General features: G+C 43.6%; 1 protein-coding gene and 1 long non-coding RNA gene across 4 annotated transcripts in view; one reads left to right on the top strand and one right to left on the bottom strand.

Annotated features, from left to right (window-relative positions):
• Positions 1-23,593, bottom strand: part of LOC134471604 (uncharacterized) — a 155,093-nt gene that overhangs the window by 52,782 nt on the left and 78,718 nt on the right. The window lies entirely within an intron of this gene.
• The window catches only part of Atp10b (ATPase phospholipid transporting 10B (putative)), a 306,922-nt gene that overhangs the window by 241,004 nt on the left and 42,325 nt on the right, over positions 1-23,593 (top strand). For all 3 annotated transcript variants that reach the window (XM_063230738.1, XM_003473343.4, XM_013156194.3), the window contains 5 exons: positions 1,721-1,852; positions 5,272-5,399; positions 6,897-7,149; positions 8,351-8,589; positions 22,680-22,871. In XM_063230738.1, the coding sequence (XP_063086808.1) occupies positions 1,721-1,852; positions 5,272-5,399; positions 6,897-7,149; positions 8,351-8,589; positions 22,680-22,871 (944 nt within the window). The remainder of the gene's footprint in view (positions 1-1,720; positions 1,853-5,271; positions 5,400-6,896; positions 7,150-8,350; positions 8,590-22,679; positions 22,872-23,593) is intronic.

Below are 23,593 nucleotides of genomic sequence, written 5' to 3'. Positions count from 1 at the left end.
TTGCAAAATGTTTAGCAGGCTCCTTGGCCTGTACATACTAGGTGCATAAGTTTCACTCCTCTCCCAAGTTGTGATAATCAAAACTGTCTCCAGACATTGCCAAATGCCCACTGAGGAGTAAAGGCAGCCCTGGTTGAGAACAACCAGCCCAGAGTTTCCTTCTCTCCCTTGGCATTGTCGGTGAAGTCATTAGGAGGACATGGGTCAGAGGCCACACTGAGCTTTCCAGGAGGAAGGGATTCAGTGCAGGGTGTGTGCTCCTCACAATAAACATCCATAAACATGCTCCTGTGTACCCAGGCATGAATCTACTGTACTGTAATTCACTCCTGCACCCTAAACATGCAGCCATTATCTCCCATTTTGCAGAGGAGAAATTGAGGTACAGAGAAATTTATTCATCTCGGGTCTCCTGAGATTAACTGTAACCCAAGGCCACACACAGCATCTGCAGAGCTGAATTCTGTGTGACTCTGTACCACTCACCATGCCCCAGCTGTAGCGAGCACAGAGGGCTCAGCAGATGAAGAAAAAGTAGGTGAAGACGGTGGACCGGGAGCCCTCGAGGCAGGCAGAAAGAGACTCAAGTCACTGACTTGTGCTTGCTGTGTAGCAAGAAGTCCTCATGAACACAATGACTTGACTCTAATTTAATGTCTGCTCACCCCTGCTGTGCTGTTGCTGCTTTAAATCCACGCGGCAACCAGCTAACCACCATTAAAACCCGTTGTTTCCGGAGCTGATATATTGGTTTTCTTTAATTTTGCATGGGAAGTACGTGATGAGCATTTTCAAAGTTGACTGCAAAGTCTAACACAGTAATTAAAACCCAGCAGCCCTGAAGAGGTGGTGGTGCCTGAAGACAACATCTGTCTGACTTCCTGCTCTTAGCTGTGTGGCCTTGGGTGTCAGGGCTCAGTGTAGGGAGTTGTAGACTGGGAATTGCAAACCTGGCTTCCCACCATGACTCACGTCACTTTATTCTTTCAATCTGGGTAGCTTCCTGCCACTCTTGATCCTCAGTTTCCCTAACTGGAAGAAGGGATGATGGGAAGAGTATTAAATCTCTTCATCCATTCTTTGAACAAAATTTAAAGCAGATTTCCAAGATAGGCCAGGAGCTGTTCAGGCAGGGATGGTGCCAGGAAATACCAGCACCTTAACATCACCAAGGAGATCACTATGGAAATTAATGACCACTGTCTTACTGCAGGCCTCTGCAGAGCTCCCCATCCTGAAGCTCTTCACTCTTCTCTCTCCCTTAAATATCACCTCTGTGAACCTTTCTCTGACTGTTTCATCAAACACCATCTCCTAATTGTCTCAGCTTTTATTTGCCACCTACATTCCAGGGGGCTTACTAATCCCTGTAATGATGTTTCTTTGTATATCTTCACCATAGTGTTAAACCAGTTGTCCTACCATTATATCCCACCTCTAACCCAAAAGGGTGGAACACTGCCTTCATACAAATCAGAGAAAGATAGTCCTTCCTTGAGACCCTACATGGCTCTTGCCAGAATACTGTCAAAATTAAACCTACAAATCTTTGACACCTGTGAAATGATCAGTGTCCCCCTAGAGTTGTGCAGTGCAGGGGCCACTTAGCAAAGGAAGTCTCAGGTTTATCAGAAGCTCCCCTGTGAGAAGAGCCAAGGGTATAGCCCAGGGAGGAGGCATAAGAGGTTCAAGGAACTGAATTCTCCACTTTCTCTCCTAGGCCACGAGACAAAAGCCATGCTGAACAACAGTGGCCCACGGTACAAACGCAGCAAAATTGAGCGGCGGATGAACACGGATGTCTTCTTCTGCATCGGGATCCTCTTCCTCATGTGCCTCAGTGGTGCCGTAGGTATGGAATGTTCTGGGGGACACATGGTAATCCCATATTTCTTTGGACAATTTCTTTAATTCTCTGTGCCTCAGCTTCCTCATCTATAAAATGGGGCTAATAAAAATACAATAATGGGATGCCATGGAAATGCCAAGTAAAAATCTCCTCAAAGTAGTGTGTGCCCTTTAAACACTAAGAATTTCATCTGTCAGTTATCTGAGTGTGGGAGGGTAGCAAGCTGAAGAGCAGTCTAGACAAAAAGAATGAAAAGATGTGAATAGACTTGGTAACACAACCTGACCCTCTCCACAATGGGCTGCAGATGGTACCATATTAGTAAAAAATTAACACAAACTGTGTGGCTCAAAGCAGCACAGATAGCTAGGCTACTCTTGGAGGATGAGGCAGGAAGATTGCAAATTTGAGCCTAGCCCGGGCAACTTAGCCACTTAACAAAACCCCGTCTCAAAAAAATAAGACTGTGGATATAGCTCATTGTGACAGTGCTGGATTCAATTCTCAGCACAAAAAAAAAAAAAAAACAAAAACAAAAAAAACCAGACGTACACATTTATTCTGCTATAGCTCTGGAAGTAAGAAGTCCAAAATCCATTTCTCTGGGTTAGGATTAATATACTAGCAGGTTTGTTTGCTTCTAGCTTGGCTAGGAGGGAAGAGTCTGTTCTTCACATTCCTTGGTCTGTATCCACTGCTCCACCTTCAAAGCACACCACTCCTACTCCTGTACACATTCCTTCTCCTCCTCTGCAGCAATAACCCCTCCTTTCCTAAGAACACTTGCAGTGACAACCCTGAGCTCACCAAGTAGCTCCAGACAAACTCTTCACCTCTAATCGCACAACTTTATCACATGTGCAAAGTCCCTTTGCCACACAGGACATATTCACAAGCTCAGGAACTAGGATGTGTCTGCTGGAGGATATATGAATTATTTAGCCTCCCATGGGTACTATGGGAGCCTTTCTTGGACAGCAGCTGTCCTGGCTGACCCCCAAAAGGAGCAGGCAGTAGACAGTAGAGGCAAGTTTAACAGGAGGATGAGACAAGCAGCTGTAAGGAAAAAGAGGTCACTCTTACCCTCAGGGGTGGCAGGTGCTAAGCACAGGGGTAGGAAAGAGAATCGCTAAAGGCAGAGAAGTAGTTGGCTGTCTGGTGTGGCACATCAAGGCCTGCGATGGAGACCTAATCAGGACCGGATATGACTGGAGGTATGGATAGGAGCAATCTGGAATCACTGAAGTAAATCCTCAGGAAAGGGGAAAAGAGTCCTCTGTGAAGTTCTTACTCTCTCCACCCCTGGGCATAAATCTAAGGATTCTTCACAGAATGCTAAAGGAGATCCCAAATAGAATCAGGGTTGATCAAGAGGAAGACCATCAGAGCCCGAGCCAATAAGGAACACTGCCTTAGAATCACAGCATCATTGTTCTTAGAAAGATCACGTCCAAAAGCCAGAGGTGGTCCTAGGCTCAGAGAGGTCTAGTGTGTACCATGGTGGCCACAGTGGGACTTAGTCTCAAAGGTGGCCTGGAGTTTTTGCTAACTATATTTTCCAGATGAGCATAAGCAATGGGCTTGTGTAACAGCAATATGGCGTGAATTTATTGTGCCTGGGTGCAAGCAGACAGAGGGCGAAAAGGCCATCTGTAAAAAACAAAGAGAAGTGAGCTTTTTTTATACAGATTGAAAGACAAGAAACACTAGGCAAAAGGATCTTAGAAATATCAATGGTCAAAATTCTATGGATGTCTCGTGCATCAGTGGACAAAGTCCTTGAGGCATCCGATGTAAACATTCAGATGTCTCCAGGTCTCTGGAAGATTCCTTGCTCCATTTTATCTCCTGTATGGCATCCTGTGTTGGCCAAGGGTACTGCACCAAGCTGAAAACAGTACCTCTGCTGGCAGACAGGTGGGTACTGGAAAGTTCTGTCCGAGTTGGGGCTCACAATGAGTCTGGCAGTATTTCAGGTAAGGGTAGCCCACGGGTGTACAGACAGCACCCACAGTAGGATAGAATAGGCCCCAAGAAGGAAGCCACCATTTACTGCCACCCACATGGCCGAACTGTGCCCACAAGGGTCACCACAAAACTGTTTGTTGCCTTTGTCTTGGGACAGGTGTTTCAGCCACTTCAAAGCTTAAAGGACCACTGAGATCCTCTCACTGTGTCTCCAGAGAAAGAAAGCTAATGATTAAAAGGCCCCACACAGAGACAAGGCACAGACAGCCCAAATTAGCTTGGCTGATTTCCCAAAACAATAATTGGAGAGACTTCATGGAGGAGGGCGACAGATTTCTATTGAAGAATAATAACTCTTACATCAAGCAGAATTCTGTTGGTGTCTCACTAAAGCACTCAGGGTTCCTTACCTAGCCACTCTACTTTTGTAAGAGTGGTGTTTCTTCTTCTTTCTTTGCCCCACATGCCCTCCTCTGGCCTTTCTCTCCCCCACCCCAACACCTGCCCACCCTCCAGGCCTCTCAAGTCTTCTCCCTCTTCCTCATCCTTGCAGACTTCTATAGCCTCACCCATGTCCTTAACTTGCTCTCCTGAGGTCCAGGGACCCTTAGGTTATGCCAAGTCATTGGCTGTATAATATTATTTTCAGATAACGTCATATCTGGAAGTCTTTTTCTGCCATGTGTGATGGCATTTGGCCCAGTTTCCTGGGCAGAGACATGCTCTCTGGGTTGGGCATCATTCTCTATGCTTCCTACTCCATATGATCCCTGCCCTGGAGCAGAGAGCATTCTTCTCTCGCAGTCTCACATGGAGCAAGTGGTGTTGCTAATCAACAGATTAGGACACTGAGGTTTAGCAGTCTCTGTGGCAGCCCCATCTTGCGTGATCCATGGGGGACAAGTGTCAGCTCCTATGCAGAGCAGGAAACACAGGCTGTGGCACAGCACCTTCCATGCTGTCTGTCGCCTGGCTTCTGACGTCGTGCTCCTGAACTTGCTAGGGAACTTTGAAAGGACTGATGCCTTGATGAACAAGGACTGATGCCTTTTCGAATTAATCAGTGTTGGCTATATAAGGAATAAATGAGCTGAGAGAGAAATGGAGGAACGGAGACAGGGATAGACAGAGGCAAAGAGAAAACAGGGCACAGGTTTGTCCAGACTCACCAACCATGCCCCCTTTCCAAACCTATGTAACAAGACTTTATTAAAAGTACTTAATCCTTATTCTAGTCTCCTAAAATTTAATGACCATCTTTCAATCCATAGAAATATGAAATACATAAAGGACTGCTTTGAAGGCAACAGAGGCCCACAGCTGTGTTGTAGGGAGGAAGGATGGGCTTCTCCAGAGCCCACCAACTTCTAGGAACAGCTCAGGGAAAGCTGTACCTAACCATCTTTAAAGCCAAACAGAAATTTTATCTCATCCCTAGGTCTGCTTCTTCCCAGGTCACAGTGTCTGGAACGGGACCTTTAAAGAACACCCTCCCTTCGATGTGCCAGATCCCGGTGGCGACTTCCTTACCCCGGCCCTTGCGGGCTTCTACATGTTCCTGACCATGATCATCCTGCTCCAGGTAGGCAGCCTCCCCAACCCCTGCAACTCTGAAAACTAAGAGAAAATGATGCTGTTCCCAAGAAAGAAGTACCTGGACTTTGATGAGGAGGTGGTTACTCATTTCTGGTGGGTCTTTGAAAGTGTCCATACTGGAAGTCTCCCTGCCTTGGGGAGAGAGCCTGGCCCTTTTCATACAGCTGGAGGGAAATGCTGATCAGGCGGTTGCTGTTTAAGAGTGAGTTTGTGACTGTGACCTATAGTACTGTCCCTTTGCCTGATACAGAGCAGGCAGACACTAATGACCTACGATCACAACAGGCTGAAGTGACAGAGTTACTGCTCCGAGCACTGAAAGTCTCAAAGGCAACTTAGTGTTTTATCATTTGATAGGTTGAGATAGAAAAGATTAGAATAGAAGAAAAAAATACAGAACACCAACAGAATATAAGGGATAAAAGTGAAAAATTTTCTAAATCTTCATGCTCTATAAGAAAATACAGTCTATACGAAGACAAGAAAAGTAATTTTGCTTTGATGGGCTTCCATCCGCATTAAATTTCTTGTAGTATTTGAAGTGCTTCATTGTCCCCCTAAACATTAGACATTTTCAAGCATTCACTCATTCATGTAGCCATGTAATTAATTTTAAAATCAGAACATAACTGGTCTCTGCAGGGACTTGACCAGTAATTTCATAGCTGCTCAAAATGAAATCCAAAGTCCCTGACCACAGCCAACTAAGAGACCTGGATTTTGACCCACCTGGCCCCACCTCCTGACTCTCTTCTGTCCCACTCAACTATGAGGCTTGCTCACTGTTCCCTGCCCCTAGACACCCAGGCCACGCCCACCACCAGGAACTCTCCACCCACAGAGAACTTCATAACCCACGCTGTCTCTTCTTCCCTCCCTGCTCAAAGGTCATAGTCTATAAAAAGAATCCTTCTCACCCATCACCCTCTCCCCTCTTTTTCTTTATTCTCCCTCATGAGGCTTAACGGTAGCCATCCCATACGGATTTTTTTTTTACTGTTATTGGAAGGGATGTGAATTCTTTGAGGCCAGGGGTTTTATTCTGATGACTCCCATCTCCAAGAGTTAAAACATCATCCAAGACAAAGAAAGCAGTGGAAAAATATTAGGTATTAGGTTAGCGGATACCATCCAACCATGAGTGTGAGTGCCTGTGCATGTGACATTCCATGCATAGATCTGGAGGGTGGAGGGCGATTCCGTAGAGGCAGTAAAACTCCCTCACTGACCATAACATTTACATTACCAGGGTGAGTACTCCTTACATTCAGACACCCCTAATTGAAGGGCTTCTATTCCAGTTTCACCCCAAGGAAATTCCAAGGACAGTGTGAAGTCGCTGACCTTTAATTTCTCAAAAAAAGTACTTCCTGTGAACCACACTCAGCTGTCAATTAAACGCCTTTGCTACTGAGTACAAATGAGAGTCCAGAAGCAGGGAGCTCAGCTGATCTCTGATGCAGTGGTATCTCTTCCCTCTCAGGTGCTGATCCCCATATCTCTGTATGTATCTATTGAGCTGGTGAAGCTTGGGCAGGTTTTCTTTCTACACCATGACCTTGACCTGTACGATGAAGAGTCTGATCTGCCCATTCAGTGCCGAGCTCTCAACATCACAGAAGACCTGGGCCAGATTCAATATATCTTCTCTGACAAGACGGGAACTCTAACAGAGAACAAGATGGTCTTCAGACGTTGCACCATCATGGGTAGCGAGTACTGTCACCAAGAAAATGGTAAGAGGGTTCCCATGCACCTCCAACCCTAGCTGTAGAAGGAAAGAACCCTTTTTCTCCTAAAGAAGGAGGAAAAAGTACTCCCCAGAGTCCCCTTACAGCCCTGCCTGTGGGAAGTTTCATCAAGTTACTTCCTGTAACTCAGTCTTCCTTATCAAAGAACAACACTGGTATCTAAACTTTCACTGGCTCACAAAGGCTTTTTAAAAGTGACCTTGATCCCAGCCCTTGGGAGGCTGAGGCAGGAGGGTCCTTACAAGTTTGAGACCAGCCTGGGCTACACAGTGAGCTCAAGGCCAGCCTAAACTGCACAGTGAGACCCTGTCACAAAGAGACAAAAAAGAGATTTAAAAACTACACCACCACTACCCCCTCCAGTCTGTCTTTGTCTGGTAGCATTTACAACAGAGGATGTTTATGTCTGGACTAGGGACCATAGTGTACCAGTTCATCACCAAATCTTAGGAATTTTACGGGTCACCAAACCTGACAGGTCAGGATGAGGGATCAGGCCCATGGTCGGCTCTACATATCTAGAAAATGCCTTCCATGCTACCTGCCCTCTTAAATTTTTCTAGGAGAACATTTTGATCTAGGAGATAGGGCAATAAATAAGATACCTGGACTGTTATATTACATGGACTGAAGATGGGCCATACAATTCAACTGATTCCTTCAGATACCCTCCCCATACACACACATGCACACACAGAAAGAAAAAAAACCCTCAAAAGAGCATCCATTCTTTTGATTAAAAGATGAGTAGAGAGGGAAGAGATATTGTAAGGGGCGTACCCTCCTTTGCCATAGTGATAATTTGCCATCCATGTGGGAGCTTCTGATCTCTTTTTAATAATAATAGCTACCAATACAAGTACTCAGTGAGCTAATCATTTTCATACATTGTATCATTAAATGTTCAAAACAATTCTATGAGCTTAGTATATTTTAATAAGCTCTTAACTGTGGAAATAGATAAAGCTAAGTGACAGCTCAGAGTCAGAGTCCCGTACCTAGAGGGTAACAGGACCCGACAGTGAACAGGGGGCTGAGTTGCACCCTCTCCCTCCCATCTTGGTAGCCGAGTTGCCAGTTTTGCACAGCAGCATACAGCCTTCCTAGGCTCCCCCCCCTCTTGCCCCCACAGTCTAGCATCTTCCTAACCATGGTCCTGCCAAGGTATGACGTGCTTCTCTTGCAGCCAAGCGACTGGAGACCCTAAAGGAGGTGGACTCAGACAGTGAAGAGTGGACCCAGTACCAGTGCCTGTCATTCCCAGCGAGATGGACCCCGGGGCCAGCAACGATGAGAAGCCAAGGGGGCAGCCAGCCTCTGAGGAGGAGTCAGAGTGCCCGGGTGCCCATCCAGGGTCACTCCCGACAAAGGTCTGTAGGGCGCCGTGAAAGCTCACAGCCGCCCGTGGCCTTCAGCAGCTCCATAGTAAGTCTGTCTTCCCTCTTTGAATTGCAAGTGCCTTATGGTGGGCGGATAAGGGAGGGGAAGCTGGGATATGGAAACGATCACGTGAACTCTGATGAGCTCTCGACACGGTGGCTTGTGGTTTTGTATGAGGTTCGCACAAGTGTTCTGTCCACATTGACAGCTCTTGGCCTTTCAGTTGTTCAACAGTTAGAAACTGGGAGATGTCATGGCAAAATATCAATTTCTTGCTTTTCTTTTCTTTTATTAAAAGAGAGAATGAAACCAAAAACAAATCAAAGAACAGAATAAAGTTTGGAAAATGCAATCCCTTATCAAACTGTCAACATAATTTTTCATATAGATTAACATTTTGATTCTTACATTTCTGTAAAAATAAAAAAGGTTCATAATATTCTAAAGAACTTGGATATAGGAACAAAATTAGAGCTCCAACCCTCCCCAGTCCCACAACTTATCACAAAGTTACACCAATCATGACAAAATGGCATTAATAGAAAGACAGACAAACCACTGAAGTACCAATATCAAGTGCCAAAATAGATACCCACCCAACACACAGTTGATTTCTGGCAAAGACGCCAAAGCAATTAAGTGGAGAAAGGATTGCACCTTCAATAAATATACTGGAACAAATGGATATCCATATGCAAAAACCCAAACCTTATGGCACATCAAGAATTTCTTAAGACATCCAAAAGTCAACTCAGAATGGTTCACAGTGGGTTGAAGGAAAGGCAGGTGTGGCCTGAGTTGCTGCTTGGCTGATATCATTCTCTCTGGGGAAAAATATATATTTCTTCCTTATCATACTAATGAAACAATGCAATGATGATACATTGCATGACATTTATTTCACTAATAAGAATGTTTTCAAGGCACAGCTATTTACCTATAAAAATGTCCAGTCTATCACCTTTTATGGCTGAGTAGTACTCCATTATATGGAAATACCATATATTTTTTATCCATTCCTCAGTTGATGGGCCATTTAGGTTGTTTCCAAGATCCAGTTATTATAACCTGTGCTGCTATAAACATGGGTGCACATATAACACTGTTGTATGATGTTTTTAATTCTTTTGGGAAGATACCAAGAAGGGGAATAGCTGGGTCAAATAGGACCTCCAATCCTAGTTTTTTGAGGAATCTCCACACTGATTTCCACAGTGATTGCACCAGCCTACACTCCCACCAACAGTGGAGAAGGGTTCCTTTTTCCCCCACAGCCCCTTTAGTACTAACAATGTTAATTGATTTATTAACATTAACCATTCTTTCTGGGGTGAGGTGAAATCTCAGTGTTGTTTTAATTTGCATATCTCGAATGGTTTCAAATGCTGTTGCACATTTTTCACATATTTATTTACTGTTTGTACTTCCTCATCTGAGAAGTGTGTGTTCATCTCATATACCCATTTTTGGATTGGGTCTGTAAATCTGAGATGATTGATTTGAGTTCTTTATATGTTCTCAATAATAATCCTTTATCTGAGGAACAGCTGGCAAACATTTTCTCCCACATTGTGGGTTGTCTCTTCACTCTGCTGATGGTTTCTCTCGCTGTGAAAAGCTTTTCAGTAGGATTTGTTGATTGTTTGCAATAAGTCCTGTGCACTCTGGGTTTTATTCATAGTCTCTGCCTACACCAGTGTCTTCAAGAGTTTTACCTACTCTATCTTACAGCAGATTTAAAGTCTCTGTTTTAATATTAAGATCTTTAATCCATTTTGCTTTTCTTTTTTAAACGAAATTGACAAAATTCTCCACGCTAAGCCAGTGCCCCCTCATGGTGATACCTGGCTTGAGTAAGGAGTTCAGATCACTGAGCCCAGGCACCCACTCTTCTGTTTTTCACAGCCTCCCTCCATCCTCTGATTTTCCCCTTTACAGAGCCAAAAGCCAAGAGCCATGTGTTTTTCAAATTGCACAATTAAGAGAAACAAGAAATAACTGTTAGGCCCATCATGTCTTTATCACATGGGGCAAAAATAACAAGGATGTAAGACTTTGTGTATTTAAGAAAAATGAAGTAATATATTTTGAGTGGAAATCAAAAATAAATCTTAAATAGTTATGAAGCAAAAAAAAATCTATGTCAGAATTACCCCCACCTAGTTCATTCTCTTTAGCTAATGCCTACCCCCACCCAGCCCTAAGCACTCAAGTTCTAGGATGGGGCTCTCTGCACAGGGTCCCTTTCACATTTGATCCCTTAGAACAGTAAAGAGTCAGGTCAAAAACAAGGCACTGAGCCACTCCCCCTAGATTAACAGCAGTCCCTAGAAGTCAGTCTGACTCCTGTCCTGGTCCTCTCCGGACTAAACATACTGTTTCTCCAAGGAACATTAAAATACATCATCTGAAATCTTCTGCACTCTCAGAAAATGCCACAGAGAGCCCTAGAAGAGACACTGGCTAATCAGTGATCTCTGAAGTGCTATTATTCCATTATTAAAATATTCAATTTTTAAAATGAGCCTTTTCATCCTTTCTCTCATGATACACATGTAACTACATTTATTTAACATTTTTTGGCAATCATGGTAGGTAGCAATTGTAAATGCTGGGAGGTTTTTTCCTAATCAATGTGATGTCTAAAATATTTTCCATATTGTGATCCAGTTTTCATAAGCCAGGACTGTGTTTCCTAACTGAAGAAATTTTTTGAGTCTGTGTTTGGAATTGTTACACATCTAACTTTGAGTACTCAGTTCCCTTTATCATCTCGCACAGAAAAACAGCATTAGCAAGGAGAGCAGCCTGTTAAGACAAATGGTCCTCAAAACAGAAAGGAAGGATCCATAGATGGCTCTGGGAAGATTATTGTTGGGTGGTTTTCTTTTTTTGTTTTGTTTTGTTTTAAACTTTCCTACTGTATAGAAAACAAGACACAGACACACAGAGTCATAGTTGTCTCTCCTTTAATCCTACCCTTCTAAATGGAATGCTTTCTGCTCAACAATTTACCCAAATATTTTAAAAATGAATTTAGAGCATTCTCATTAGACATAGATTTTATGTAACTTTTGGTACCATCTAATTGTAGGCATCATTAGTATCTAATATGCCAGAAAAAGAAAAAAGGTTTTCTTGAGGTCACACCAATTCACTGCCTCTTGTTCAATTCACAAATCACAGCAGCCCTGAACCAAGGAATTTAAAAGTGATGCATGGCCCTGAGGTGACAGTCAGCGGGAGGGATGTGTAAGCTCTGAGCTATCTCTATTCCAGAAGGTCACACCCGTTCTACCTGGCTGGCAGTTCCAAAGACAAGTTCTAAGTTCATTCTGTGGCAATAAGAAAATTGACACATGATTTGAGACTCAGTTCTCAGAGGCTGGACAAGTGAGGGTGGTGACGCATTTCCTTCCAAACAACTAAACACACTGTTGTGAAGTCAGGTTGCTTGGCAGTTGGGGTTTAGTGGCACGACACCATCCTTGAGTGTTTGTTTAGGAGCAGATTGGGCTAAAAGTCAGGAGACGTAGGTTATGGTTTTAGCTCTGTGACTGGCTTTTTACATAAACACAAACAATATGGTAAACCTCTTTCTGTTTACAAAGCTGTTTTAAAAATGTTTGTGTGAATGTGCCCGATTCTTTCTACCTATGAATCAGGTGCATTCAAGCTCAGGAACACAACCAGTAAGCTTCTTGACTCTGGTCAACGGACTGAATGAGAAGCCTTGATCTCCCCATCATTAAAACAAAGATAATTGTTCTGGCTCCTGAGTTTATTTGGAGGATTTAATTCTTAAAATTATATTCTCTAGAAAGATCACTAATCGTGGTTTTAAATAATCCTTCTAAAGGGAATCTAACTGCCTTGGACAAATGTTCGTCTATTTGATATCAGAGAGGGAAAGTCAAGTTTTTATCAAGTATAACGGTGCAGCTACCTCACCTGCTGAGATCCCGCTATACTTGGTCCAGAGTTGGGCAAGAACATTTGTATTTTTATTCCTGATGATTCTAGCGGGCAGCCAAGACTGCCAGCGGTCTTTAAGAATACCCAGCTCAGGAAGCCTTGATACAAGGGGCTGATTTAGGCTGCCTTCTCGCGTTGACCTGAGAAATATCTCCAGCTGCAGTCAAGTCCTGGAAGTAGATGCTGGATGCTTCTCTGCAGTCCCTGGCGGGTCTCTGGATGTCTGCCCCACTCTTGGCTCTGCTCAGGCTCCTCTTCCACCCGTACACAGTGTCCTACTCCAGCCGCTCACCTGGCATCCAGTCTGGCTTGACAGTCTCTCAGGAGCACCTGTTCTCTACTGTCCCTTCATGACCTGAGTCAGAAGGAACGTCTGAAACCCCCAGGGCACCAGGTTTGGCAGCACACATCCAATGTCTCAAGAAGCTGACTGTCGGTTTCCCTAGCTCTCTAGTCTAAGCCAAAACTAAAACAGGAAAAAAACAGTAACAACCATAATCAAAACTGAAAGGTTTTTGCCCCAGACACTGTAGCCAGTAAAGCCTTGGAGGCGGAACCAAGGGGCTCTATCTTCCCCACCCCTAGGAATTCACCTGTGGCGCGAAATGAATACCAATGGGCTACCTGTGCATCACTAATGCCCCTTAGGCACCACCCCAAACCTAAGCTACATGTATGCCCCCACACCACGTGTCTGCTGGAGAGAATGCCAGCCCCCAGAGACAATGCCAGACCCTAGAGGGTCAGGGGGTCTCTCCCCACATTCTTAAAATAAAGGTCATTTATATTTCATACTTCTTTTTAGCCATGCCAAAATACTATCAGATAGTTCCCTTCTGCGCTGAAAAATCCTATCAAAAATTTGTTTTGTTTTAACTATAAAAGACAAGGACGCACCCATGATTATCTCTTAATTGCCAATAAAATCTGTGACTCGGGCTTTTAGCTTTGAAGCCCCCTCCCACTTCATAGTAGCTGTCTAGCCTCTCTTTTCCATCTTTCTTCCTCCAATAAACTGTCTTTTGTTGTTCTAATTTTTCTAAATGCTGTAGCTTTTTTTTTTAATTTTATTTAAGGAGAAAAGAAAAAAAAGCAGAGAAAGGGTACAAGTTATACAGATTTGCAGAAAAAAAAATGAACAGTAGGAAATCACTAGTTAATGGATTACATATTGTCATCTTAGAAATAATTGTTCAAGTCACAAAATTAAAGCTTGTAAAGTGGACATTCCATCAATGATACTACAAACAGTTCTGTTCAATGATCCAATAAAACTCTGTGATATCATTTTCTATCTTATACACTTAAATATACATGCAGTTATATAGTATAGAGCACTTTCTTTTCCTCTCTTTTGTACAATGACTATTACACATTTTGGGTTTCATTGCTCCCATGGTTCTTATTACTTTTTTGGAAGAGAGTAAAACCAAATGAGACATAACAGAACAGAATCGGTCAAGTCAAAAGGGTGGACATAATAGATAATGTAAAAACATAATACAAGGTGATCAACAATGGTTACCATAATGCCTCCTGCTATCTCTAATAGAATTGCCTATATCATTAGTTATAATACAATTGAACAAAACAGTAAAGAACAAAACCGACAAAACCAAAACATTGGAGACATTGTAGGTCTTCAAAAATAGATAAAAGTCAACGAGAATGGGCGTTATAATGAATCTCATTATCTTCACAGCTGATGCCTAAATTTTCGAACCTGATACTATCCAGCAAAACAGAATAGGGGAACATCAGTTAAAAACCAGATGGTGAGAGTAATACAGGGCTTTAAATCGAGGTAATGGAAAGTCAAAGTGGGTTACTATAATATATCCTGCTATTTTTTTCCTTTAATTAAAAGGATAAAAATAAAAAAGTAAATAATGGAGTGGAGATTGAGATAAAAGAGGGCATAACAACGAAACAGCACAGATCAAAACATAACCATTTAAGCAGAATAGTGTTTCACCACCAGATAATCCTGACCTAAAAGTAGTTACCATATTATCTCTTTCCTTGAAATCCTTGAGTACAACTTCGTATACTGCAGCATTAAGTATATCAAAACAATGTAAAACCATTTAAGAGAATAACAGCATTACAGAGTATTTAGAATCGACTAACAGAAAATGAACAATGGTTTCTGTATAATCTCCTTGTCTTTAAAAGGTTTTTGCTTATACTATCGTACATAATAAAATCCAGTAAGATACAACCTATTTGGACCATTGGAGACAGAAAGACAAAAGCTAGATGAGACTTCAAAACAAGATGATACTAAATCAGTATTACCTATTAAGATGTCATTTTCTCCAAAATAGCTGTTCCTATCATCCAATCTTCTCTGCCTCATTTCTGTTGAGCTTTTATTCTGTCAGTAGCTGTCAGTTTGTCTTCTTCACTTTGTTCTCTGCTCCATTCGTTGTGGCCTCCATTATTTCTGGACTCTTTGTATTTTTCTTTTTTTAGAATATCCTGCAATACTCTCTGTAGAGTTGAATTGGTGGTTGCAAATTCCCCCAGTTCCTCTTTATCCTGGAAGCACCTTGTTTTTCCATCAATTTCCAGGGACAGTTGTGCAGGATATCTCAATCTTGGCTGGAGATTATTATCTTTCAAAGCTTGAATTATTTCCCCCCACGCTCTTCGTGATTTGATGGTTTGTGCAGAGAAATATACTGTAATTCTGATGGGTGCTCCCTTGTAAGTGGTCTGTTTCTTGTCTCTGACAGCTTTTAATATTCTGTTCTTGTATTGAATTTCTGGAATTTTTATTATTATATGCCTGGGTGTTGCTCTGTTTGGGTTGTAGGTAGCTGGGGTCCTGTATGCCTCATACATCTGAGTATCTTTACCTTTTGCTAAATTAGGAAAATTCTCCTGGATTATTTCTGTGAGTAGCTTTTGTAGTTCATTTGTTTGTGTCCCTACTTCTTCTTTTATGTTCTTAATCCTTAAGTTATGGATCCTCTTATCATCTTCTTGTCTTTGTATTATTGCTGTTTGTTTCTTTGTTATTTTTAAGAAGTTTTTCATTTCATTCTCCCATATTATGAGTCTGCCCTCCAGTTCAGATAGTCTGTCCTTAGTTTCTTTCAAGCTGTTATGCCAGGCTTCGATAGACTTCTTAGTTTCTTGGTAGTCCCTTTGAACCTGCTTCACGTTTTCTATGCTTTCCCTGTTTTCTCCATCAAACAATTCTCCCCTCTTTTTCTGTTCTTCCATTCCACCATCTGTTTTTTCTTGGGTGGTGCTTAGCATTTCTCTAACTATTTTGCATACTTCTAGCTTCAGGTCGTTGATAACTTCATTCCTGAATTGGTCTATGAGGCTCTCTATATGGAGCCTTATGAGTAATGGTGCGGTGTCTGCTATTGCCTGTTTCTCAGAATTGGGGGCCGAGGAGCCTTTCTTGTTGCTGCCTCTTCCCATATTCTCTGTTCCTTATATATGCAAGCTTATATGAGAGGCCCAGCTTCTCTCCCTGTCAGCCACAGCCTGATCGAATTGCGCCGGTTAGGTGTTCCCACTCACCGCTGCACACCAGGGAGTTACAGACCAGGCAGCCTACGCGGGGCCCATCCCTCCCGGCCTACATCGGGCTCTGGGATCTGGGTTGGGCCAGCCTACGGGGTCCGCCGGCAGCGTCACGCAGGCCAGGCACTTTTCACCAATCCCGCCCGAGAGGGGAATGTGTGGCTGGAGTCGCCACCGCGCCCTGCTCCCGCAGGACTGCCCGGGCCCAGAAAGTCCGCTGGAGTCAAACTGTGGTGGAGTGTCAGTTTCTCTCACTCACCTTGCCACAAGTCAGAACATGCCTCCCTGCCCGTCCTGTTTTCGACTCCGTTCGCAGACTCCCGTTCTCAGAGTTTCCGTGCGTCTCTCTCCTTGCCGAGCCGATGTAGAGGCAGCCAGCCACCGCGCGGCGGGAAACCCAAATGGCGTGGGGTCCAGCCTCAGCAGCGAGGCTTTTCTGTTCCTGTTTTAGTACCAGGACTGCATTCCAAGTTGGTTTCTCTCAGCCGAGTTCGTTCCTGAGTCAGCAGAGCATAACTCCACCTGCTTATGTCTCTTTAGTCCGCACCATACCTGGCTTCTGAGCCTAGTTTTCAGAGAGCCTCTGGTAGTTGCTGTTATCTGTCCGCCATGTTCTCCCGGAAGTCTAAATACTGTAGCTTTAAGGTAGGCAATATACTCACAAAGATTGTGAGTTCTGAGCCAGTGTTTAACAGTGCTGGCAGATGGAAGATGAAATGCCTTTCCTACTGTCTGTAAGCAGCCAAGATCAGAGCAGAGAGTCCTGGTTGAGAAGGATCAGTTGCAGAATGTTTCCCAGAATCGTAGACCAGAATGTCTCGTTAGTTAGGAAGTTGCAGTCAGGCTGATTGGACCTCTCTGAAGTTCACCACCCACTCCTGGGGGCAGCCCCTCACCCCAGCCCTTTAGTAGAGAAAGCCATGGTAGGCATGCAGGTGTCACTGGCCCTCTGCCTCCTTTCCTTAATCCTTGCCTTCTTTCTTTTGAAAAGAATCGCGTAGCCTTTCCAGATTGGTGGGGCAGCCCCCCCCCACACACACACACACTCTCCCCCTGTAAGGTTAGTCAACAATCCCGATCTAATTGTCAGCACGTGAATCTGTCTGGGCGTGATATGATGACACTGGCCTGGAACAGGACAAGCAAAGTCTCTTGGCTGTGCTTCCCTTGACCCTCAAGGTCCCAAAAGAGAGGGAGGCACAGAGGCACAGTGATACTGTTCACAAGAGTTGAGGTCTGACCAGATGGTCAGCTCACCGAGAATTCTGCTTGGAGTTATGTCCCGCTCGGGAAAAGCCTGCCCTAATAACCTATGTGCCATTTAAGTAAACATGTATCAACACTGGGTTTTCCCGGTTCTTTATCCAAACTATATATTATCAAGACCCCAACTTCAGCCAGGGCACAAACATTACTGCCCTGAACCTTTCAGCATTTATCTCCCAGCAATCAGAGCAGTCTGTGTCCATGATGTAACACAACCATATAATGAAGGACTAAGAGAATCACAGGCCAAGTGGTAAAATGTATCTCCCTCCTGTTTCTAAAGCACACATGTGATATATGTACAGGTTCCTCCTTTGCCCAGATGAAAGTATGTCCTACAAAGTGGTTAACTTTGCTTTTTTAAACTTGGAAAAAAATGCAATCTCAGAGAATATTTCCCATGTGTAGACAGACAGAGAAGTAATCGGTAAGAAGCTGCTGAAGTTTTTTCACTGGCTATTAGAATCTGTTGAATTGATAAACCATCATGTGTTTACACATGTGTGAATTTTTCAAAGTATTAATTCTTAGAGCATAATTGCCAAATTGGAAAGCATATGCATTTTTTAACAATTTTTAATCTGTTTTCTAAAATGTTGTACCAGTTGAGACCTTCTCCAACAACAAATAGAAGGATCTGTTTCCCCCACACCCATCTGGTAATTCTGTGTATGGTTGGTTATTTACATTTCTTTATGATAGCTTTTCATGTGCTTGGTCAGTCAACAAATATTCAGTAAGCATCCACTTTGTGCCACACAGTGGAAACATAGTGGTTAATAGGGCATGGTTACTAATTTCTGGACCTTACAGTCTAGTGAAAAAGCATGAAAAACACCACTACTAACTACAGAGCACTGCTGTCTGGGATAGAACGGTGGATGCGATTGTGCTGTAGGAACTCAGTAGAGGTGCGATGCATCTGTGCTCAACTCAAGGAAGTCTTTCTAGCAGGAAGGGGATGGAGAGTATGGGTTGCTACAGGAGGACACAATCTGTGCAAGCAAGATGCAGAAGTGGGGTTTGTAGGAGTATTGGGAATTAAAGATGCAAGTCCAGGAGGAGTGAAGGAGGAGGTGGAGACATAGAGGAATCACACCATTGAGATGGCAATATAGTTTATTTCTGCCACACGCTCTGTGACCTCCTATTGTGACAAGATGCTGTACTCACGCAGTGATTTATCATTAAAACTGAGAGAGAACAGGAGAGTGCAGTTTGGCCTCCTTTCCTAGCCCTCACGGTGGGAACACAACCCAGCCAGGAAAGAAGTGAAACCATCAAAGCAGCCCAGAAGCATAGACCTCTGCTTCTCAATCTGTGGGGCTCAGTCCATTAACACAAGTGTCTCCTGTGGGCTTGTCACAAACGCAGATGTTCAAGTCCGACCCCAGATCTGCTAAATTAGAATCTACATTCAGGTGAAGGCCCTAGTGGGTTTGTACGTACATCAAAGTTGGGGAAGCAATAGCTTCATGTTGAAGGGTTCCAGCATTGGCAGGAAACAGAACTAAGTTCAAATCCCGGCAGCTTATTGTGATTTTTGACTTTGGATAAATACTGAACTTTGGTGTGTTTCATTCACTTCATAATTAAAATGCGAAGATGACAGTAACTGTACACATGCTTTAGGATCATGGGATATGTACACGAAAACACCAATTTAAGGGTTTGACTTTGCTCTGTTTTTTCAGTAAATGAAATGAGATGATCATTGAGGGTGAGATCCCAGGTCACCCTCCTCAAAGAGGGCTGCTATGAAATTAAGTGTCCTACCATAGGGAGAAATCCAATTGGTTGAGTACCTGGCAGCCACAAAATCTAATTTGATTCACTGGTAGCCCTGTGAATTTCTCTCTCTTTTCCTTTGGAGAAACAGACCAGCCAAAGGGCCAGCAGTGAGCAGAGGCACCACTTTCATCTAAATGCTCCAAGTGCTGGATTCATAAATGTTAATGGACCGCACAGAAAACCAGTGGACCAGGGCAGAAGGAGCCATGGAGAGCCCTGCCGTGCAGAGGCAGGTCTGCAGCGACTGGGTACAGGTTACCTGACATCTGTTTCCCAATATCTGCAGGTCAGGCCTGCTACTGGTGCAGAAAGAGACAGGCCCATCACACAGGAGCCTTTTTTAATGCATTGCTATCTGATTAGATGGAAATTTATTAAAGAATAGGATTAACAAGGAGATATCAGTGGTGAGGGAGCAGAGTATCCTAAAATCGAGTCAGTCAACAAACTCTTTTGAGTGTCTGCAATCTGCCAGGCCCTGGGAACATATCAGAGGCAGTCCCTGCCCTCATGGTCCCTACAGACTAGAGAGTAAAAGGATGCGGGGCACATTATCAACTGTGTCACCATTTATAAATATGTACTGGTAATACATAGCTTAGGACATGGTGGTCCATGTTGTAAGAGGCTGAGTCAGGTGGGAAGGCATCCTGGTTCTGACCCTAACTTAGTGCACCATCTCCAACAGTTCCCTTTCCCACCTCTCTGGCACTGTTTCATCAGGAAAATTGCAGATTTGGATTTGATGGACTGCATGCTATTCCCCATTTCTAGTATCTGTGGTGAGGTTTACCAGTTTCCCATCCATGCCTTTCCCTACCCCTCCAAAAAAAAGGGAGAAACCTGTTTCCTGAAAAAGGAAGACAGCCATAATCCCCTCTGTAATTTCACAGACTGTGTGCTCATCCTTTGTGACTGTAAGATGCAAGCCTAACCATTGTGTTTGAGATTTCAACCACTAAAGACACTGGCCAGTCTGAAAATCCACTCTCTTCTCATGGAGGATCCTGCCTGGCTTGAGAGTTAAGAGAAGAAATTCTAGAATTCCTCCTGCCTGCAAGAATCCACTTGATGGGATCTCACCCACACACTTAACTTCCCTTGGGTGTCAGTTTAAGAGAGGAGGTTGATAACATCCAAACAAACAATAAGAAATGGGCATACTTGGAACATCAGAAACACCGAATAGGAGTTCTCATGATTATAAGGAATGTGCTTAGTATTTCTTGGGTGGTACTGATGGACTGATCAGAGGCACTGGCTCAAAATCTGATTAAAGCACTCTTCACAGAAACATTAATAATACATTGCTCTGTGAAGACAGGAAAGAAAACCCTATAATAGCAATCCATGGATCTGATCTCTGTTTTTGCCCTTGTACCAGCTCACTGGGTGACACTGGTCAAGTTAGTCCATTTCTTTGTGTTTTAGTTAAATTAGGATTGGTTTATCTCAACCTGGAACTGTGAGGATCCCGTGAAGTCACATGTACGATACTGCTTGGGAAAATAGTACCAGCTTCAGGAATGTGAGCTCCCATTATGAAAACTACAACAGTAGAGATGGCAATGCATGCACCCTTCGCACATTCTCTGAAAACTATGATGCTACATGGTATGGATAGTTCACCACCACTCATAGGACAGTGGAAGGAAGTGCAGATATGAGGCTGTGTTACGTGGTCAGCAGGGTCTTCCCTTTTGGTAGTAGGGCCTTTCCTGGGATTGTCTTAAGAATGAAGTCAAGGTGTGAGTGTCGGATGTGGACGTGCACCCAAATTAGATGTGGCTGTTGACAACGGTTGTATTTATATAGAGTACCTATGTCTAGGTTCCTCCCTGTGACTCTCGCCTGTACCAGCATCTCCAGGGAGAATGGAATCAGCCTTCTGAACTCATGCTAATTGGAAGGAAAGTCTGAGGATACTCCGCCAAGTGGGATCTCAACTTGAGATCCGCCAAGTAGGATCTCAACTTGAGTTCCGAGTTGTTATTCCCTGAATCTCAGTCTTCTCCTTCTCTAACCACTTAACATATCAAGATTCCCTCGACCTATTTTTTTCAATCATTAACTCTCTTCTAAGCTTTAGCTATAAACTCTGAGTACAGATAGAAGTGGTTTTATGTGGAAGCTTCTTTGTAAAATGAATTTGTTATTTCCCTCTAGTGAGAGCAGGTATTTGTTGAAATTCTACTTCAAATAAAGCTACAGTTAGAGCTCTAGAGACTGCAACTCATGGAAATCTCCACCTCTGTCTTTGAAGTTCTTACCTTATCTCTAGAGAGATTAAACATGGACATAAAAACCTAACTTTAAAAGTGGGTCATGTGAAGATGGCTCAGAGAGGTAGACAAAGCTGGACATTACAGGTGCCACAAGCACCACCATCCAGTTACCTCTGGTGCTTACCAGAGTGAAGCCATCCTGGCATCAGTTCTTGGGACTGGGGTTGTAGGGAGGGTCAGGGAATGAGGGAGGGAGAGAAGGAAGTGAAGGAGGAGACAGGAAGAAAAAGAGAAAGATCAATATGCAGTGAATTCTAAAAGGATGTTTCAAGGGACAACTTCAGCAAAAATATGAAAAATTGGAATCAGATCTAGCCCAGAGAGTTAGAGAATAAAGAAAAAAAAATGGGTCACATGTCGCATCTGTTTTATCCTGAGAAGTCAGAGTATTTGGCAAAGTGGCTCAGAACTGGAGCATTTCACTCCAGAGAAATGCTGGAGCCATTGGTGCTGGTGCCAGCACCACTCCAGATCTGTGGACTCCCAGCTCCCTCCATCCACAGTGTCCTCCTCTGTGCCTCCACCGGCCTCCCCCTCTTGTCTTGCATGCCTGATGCCTGCGAACACTCTTAAATTCAAGAACTTGTTAGTATGGTTCAGAAGAAAGAATTCATTGTGAGCCAGATAAAAGCTCAAGGGCAAGTGGGACCTCTCATGGCTACTGATATCTAGAAAAGATGTTGATGAATAAGAGAGAATTTTCCAAACTCAAGTGTGATGAGAAGCATGGAGTATTGTACAGCCAGAAAGCAGCAAAACTACCAGAATCAGCAGAGAGTCTACACTAAAAAGTAGTGGGAGTAAGAGGTGGAAATGCGATGTATACAAGAATCTAGACGCCAGATGAAATGATCATTCTGACAGTAGAAATCTGAAGAGTTTTTGGAGGTAAGAGGAAAGCAGAGTCTTAGGAGGACCACATAGATCATACACACAAAAGGTTGGAAAGAACCTTTTGTAAGACCAGCAAGATCAATTTAGAGGCTAGTGCAGAAATCGAAGATTGAAGGCTGGAGGGTCTGAGCATATCTAGAAGCAGCTGGAATGGAGAACAGATGGTGAGGAAAAATGAAGAAAAGAGATCCTAGGGCCTGAGAGCTGACAGGTACGGGATCTGACTGACTGAGCCGTAATCAGATGAGAATCATTAACGTTCCCAGCCTGTGGGAGAGAGAGGACATACTGCGGCATCGTTTCCTCCAGAAATGCCAACTGTCTGCTGGTGAAGGTCTCCCTTCCCAGTCCCTTTGGGCTCACCGGATCTTTCTCTTGCAGGAGAAAGATGTGACTCCAGATAAAAACCTACTGACCAAGGTGCAAGATGCTGCGCTATGGCTGGAGTCTTTGTCGGATGCCAAACCTGACAAACCGTCCAACTCCACCACGTCCTCCATTGCAGATTTTTTCCTTGCCCTAGCAATCTGCAACTCCGTGATGGTGTCTACAACTACCGAGCCCAGACAGAGGGTAAGGACCAGTGATAGCTGGGGATGAAGATGGGGAGCAGGGGGAAGGGGAGGTGGGGAAGGAGGGGGAAACGTGGTACTTGAGTCCCAGCCACGGTGTCACTATTTCATCACTGTGAGGCCTTGTACAGGTATCTTACCTATTTTAGGTCTATTTCCTCATTTTGAGTTAAAACAGAAAAGTTATATCAGAGCTCTCTGTGCAATTTCCAAACCTTGCTATCTGCCCGCAGGCTAGGTACAAAGAGCTAGTTTCCTGAGCACTTGGCAATGTGCCAGTCCCATGCTAAACATTTCTCCTCATTATCATTTAATCCGCACAACCCAAAAACTTGGTGAGTGCATCTTTGGATTTAGCAAGTGAAGAAACAGTGGGACTGAAAACGTGAATAACTCAGTGCAAGTAGTACGGTTAACACATGGCAGAATCATCTGTGTCACTCCATAATGGTTCCTTATATCGTGTTTTATAGTTGCCTCTGCCTTTACATAGGGATTGAAAACTAATTTACATTATACGTGGTTATTCCCATGGAAATAATATAAATAGATGGCTATCTATGTAAATTTACACTTTGATGTCCACTCATGGTAGAGTTGTCTTCAAGTATCCACAAACTTGGCCAAGCTCCCTGATGAGAATAATTAGGTAGTACAACTTAGGGCTATAAGAAAAGAGACAGTTCACTCAAGCACACAACACAACCTCCCTTTCCATGCCCA

This window comes from Cavia porcellus, unplaced genomic scaffold (genome assembly GCF_034190915.1).
Source record: "Cavia porcellus strain 051 isolate PalLab524CR breed Dunkin Hartley unplaced genomic scaffold, mCavPor4.1 scaffold_19, whole genome shotgun sequence".
Taxonomy (NCBI): domain Eukaryota; kingdom Metazoa; phylum Chordata; class Mammalia; order Rodentia; family Caviidae; genus Cavia; species Cavia porcellus.
The sequence above is the reverse complement of the archived record's forward strand: the minus strand, read 5'-3'. Positions and strand labels throughout refer to the sequence as shown.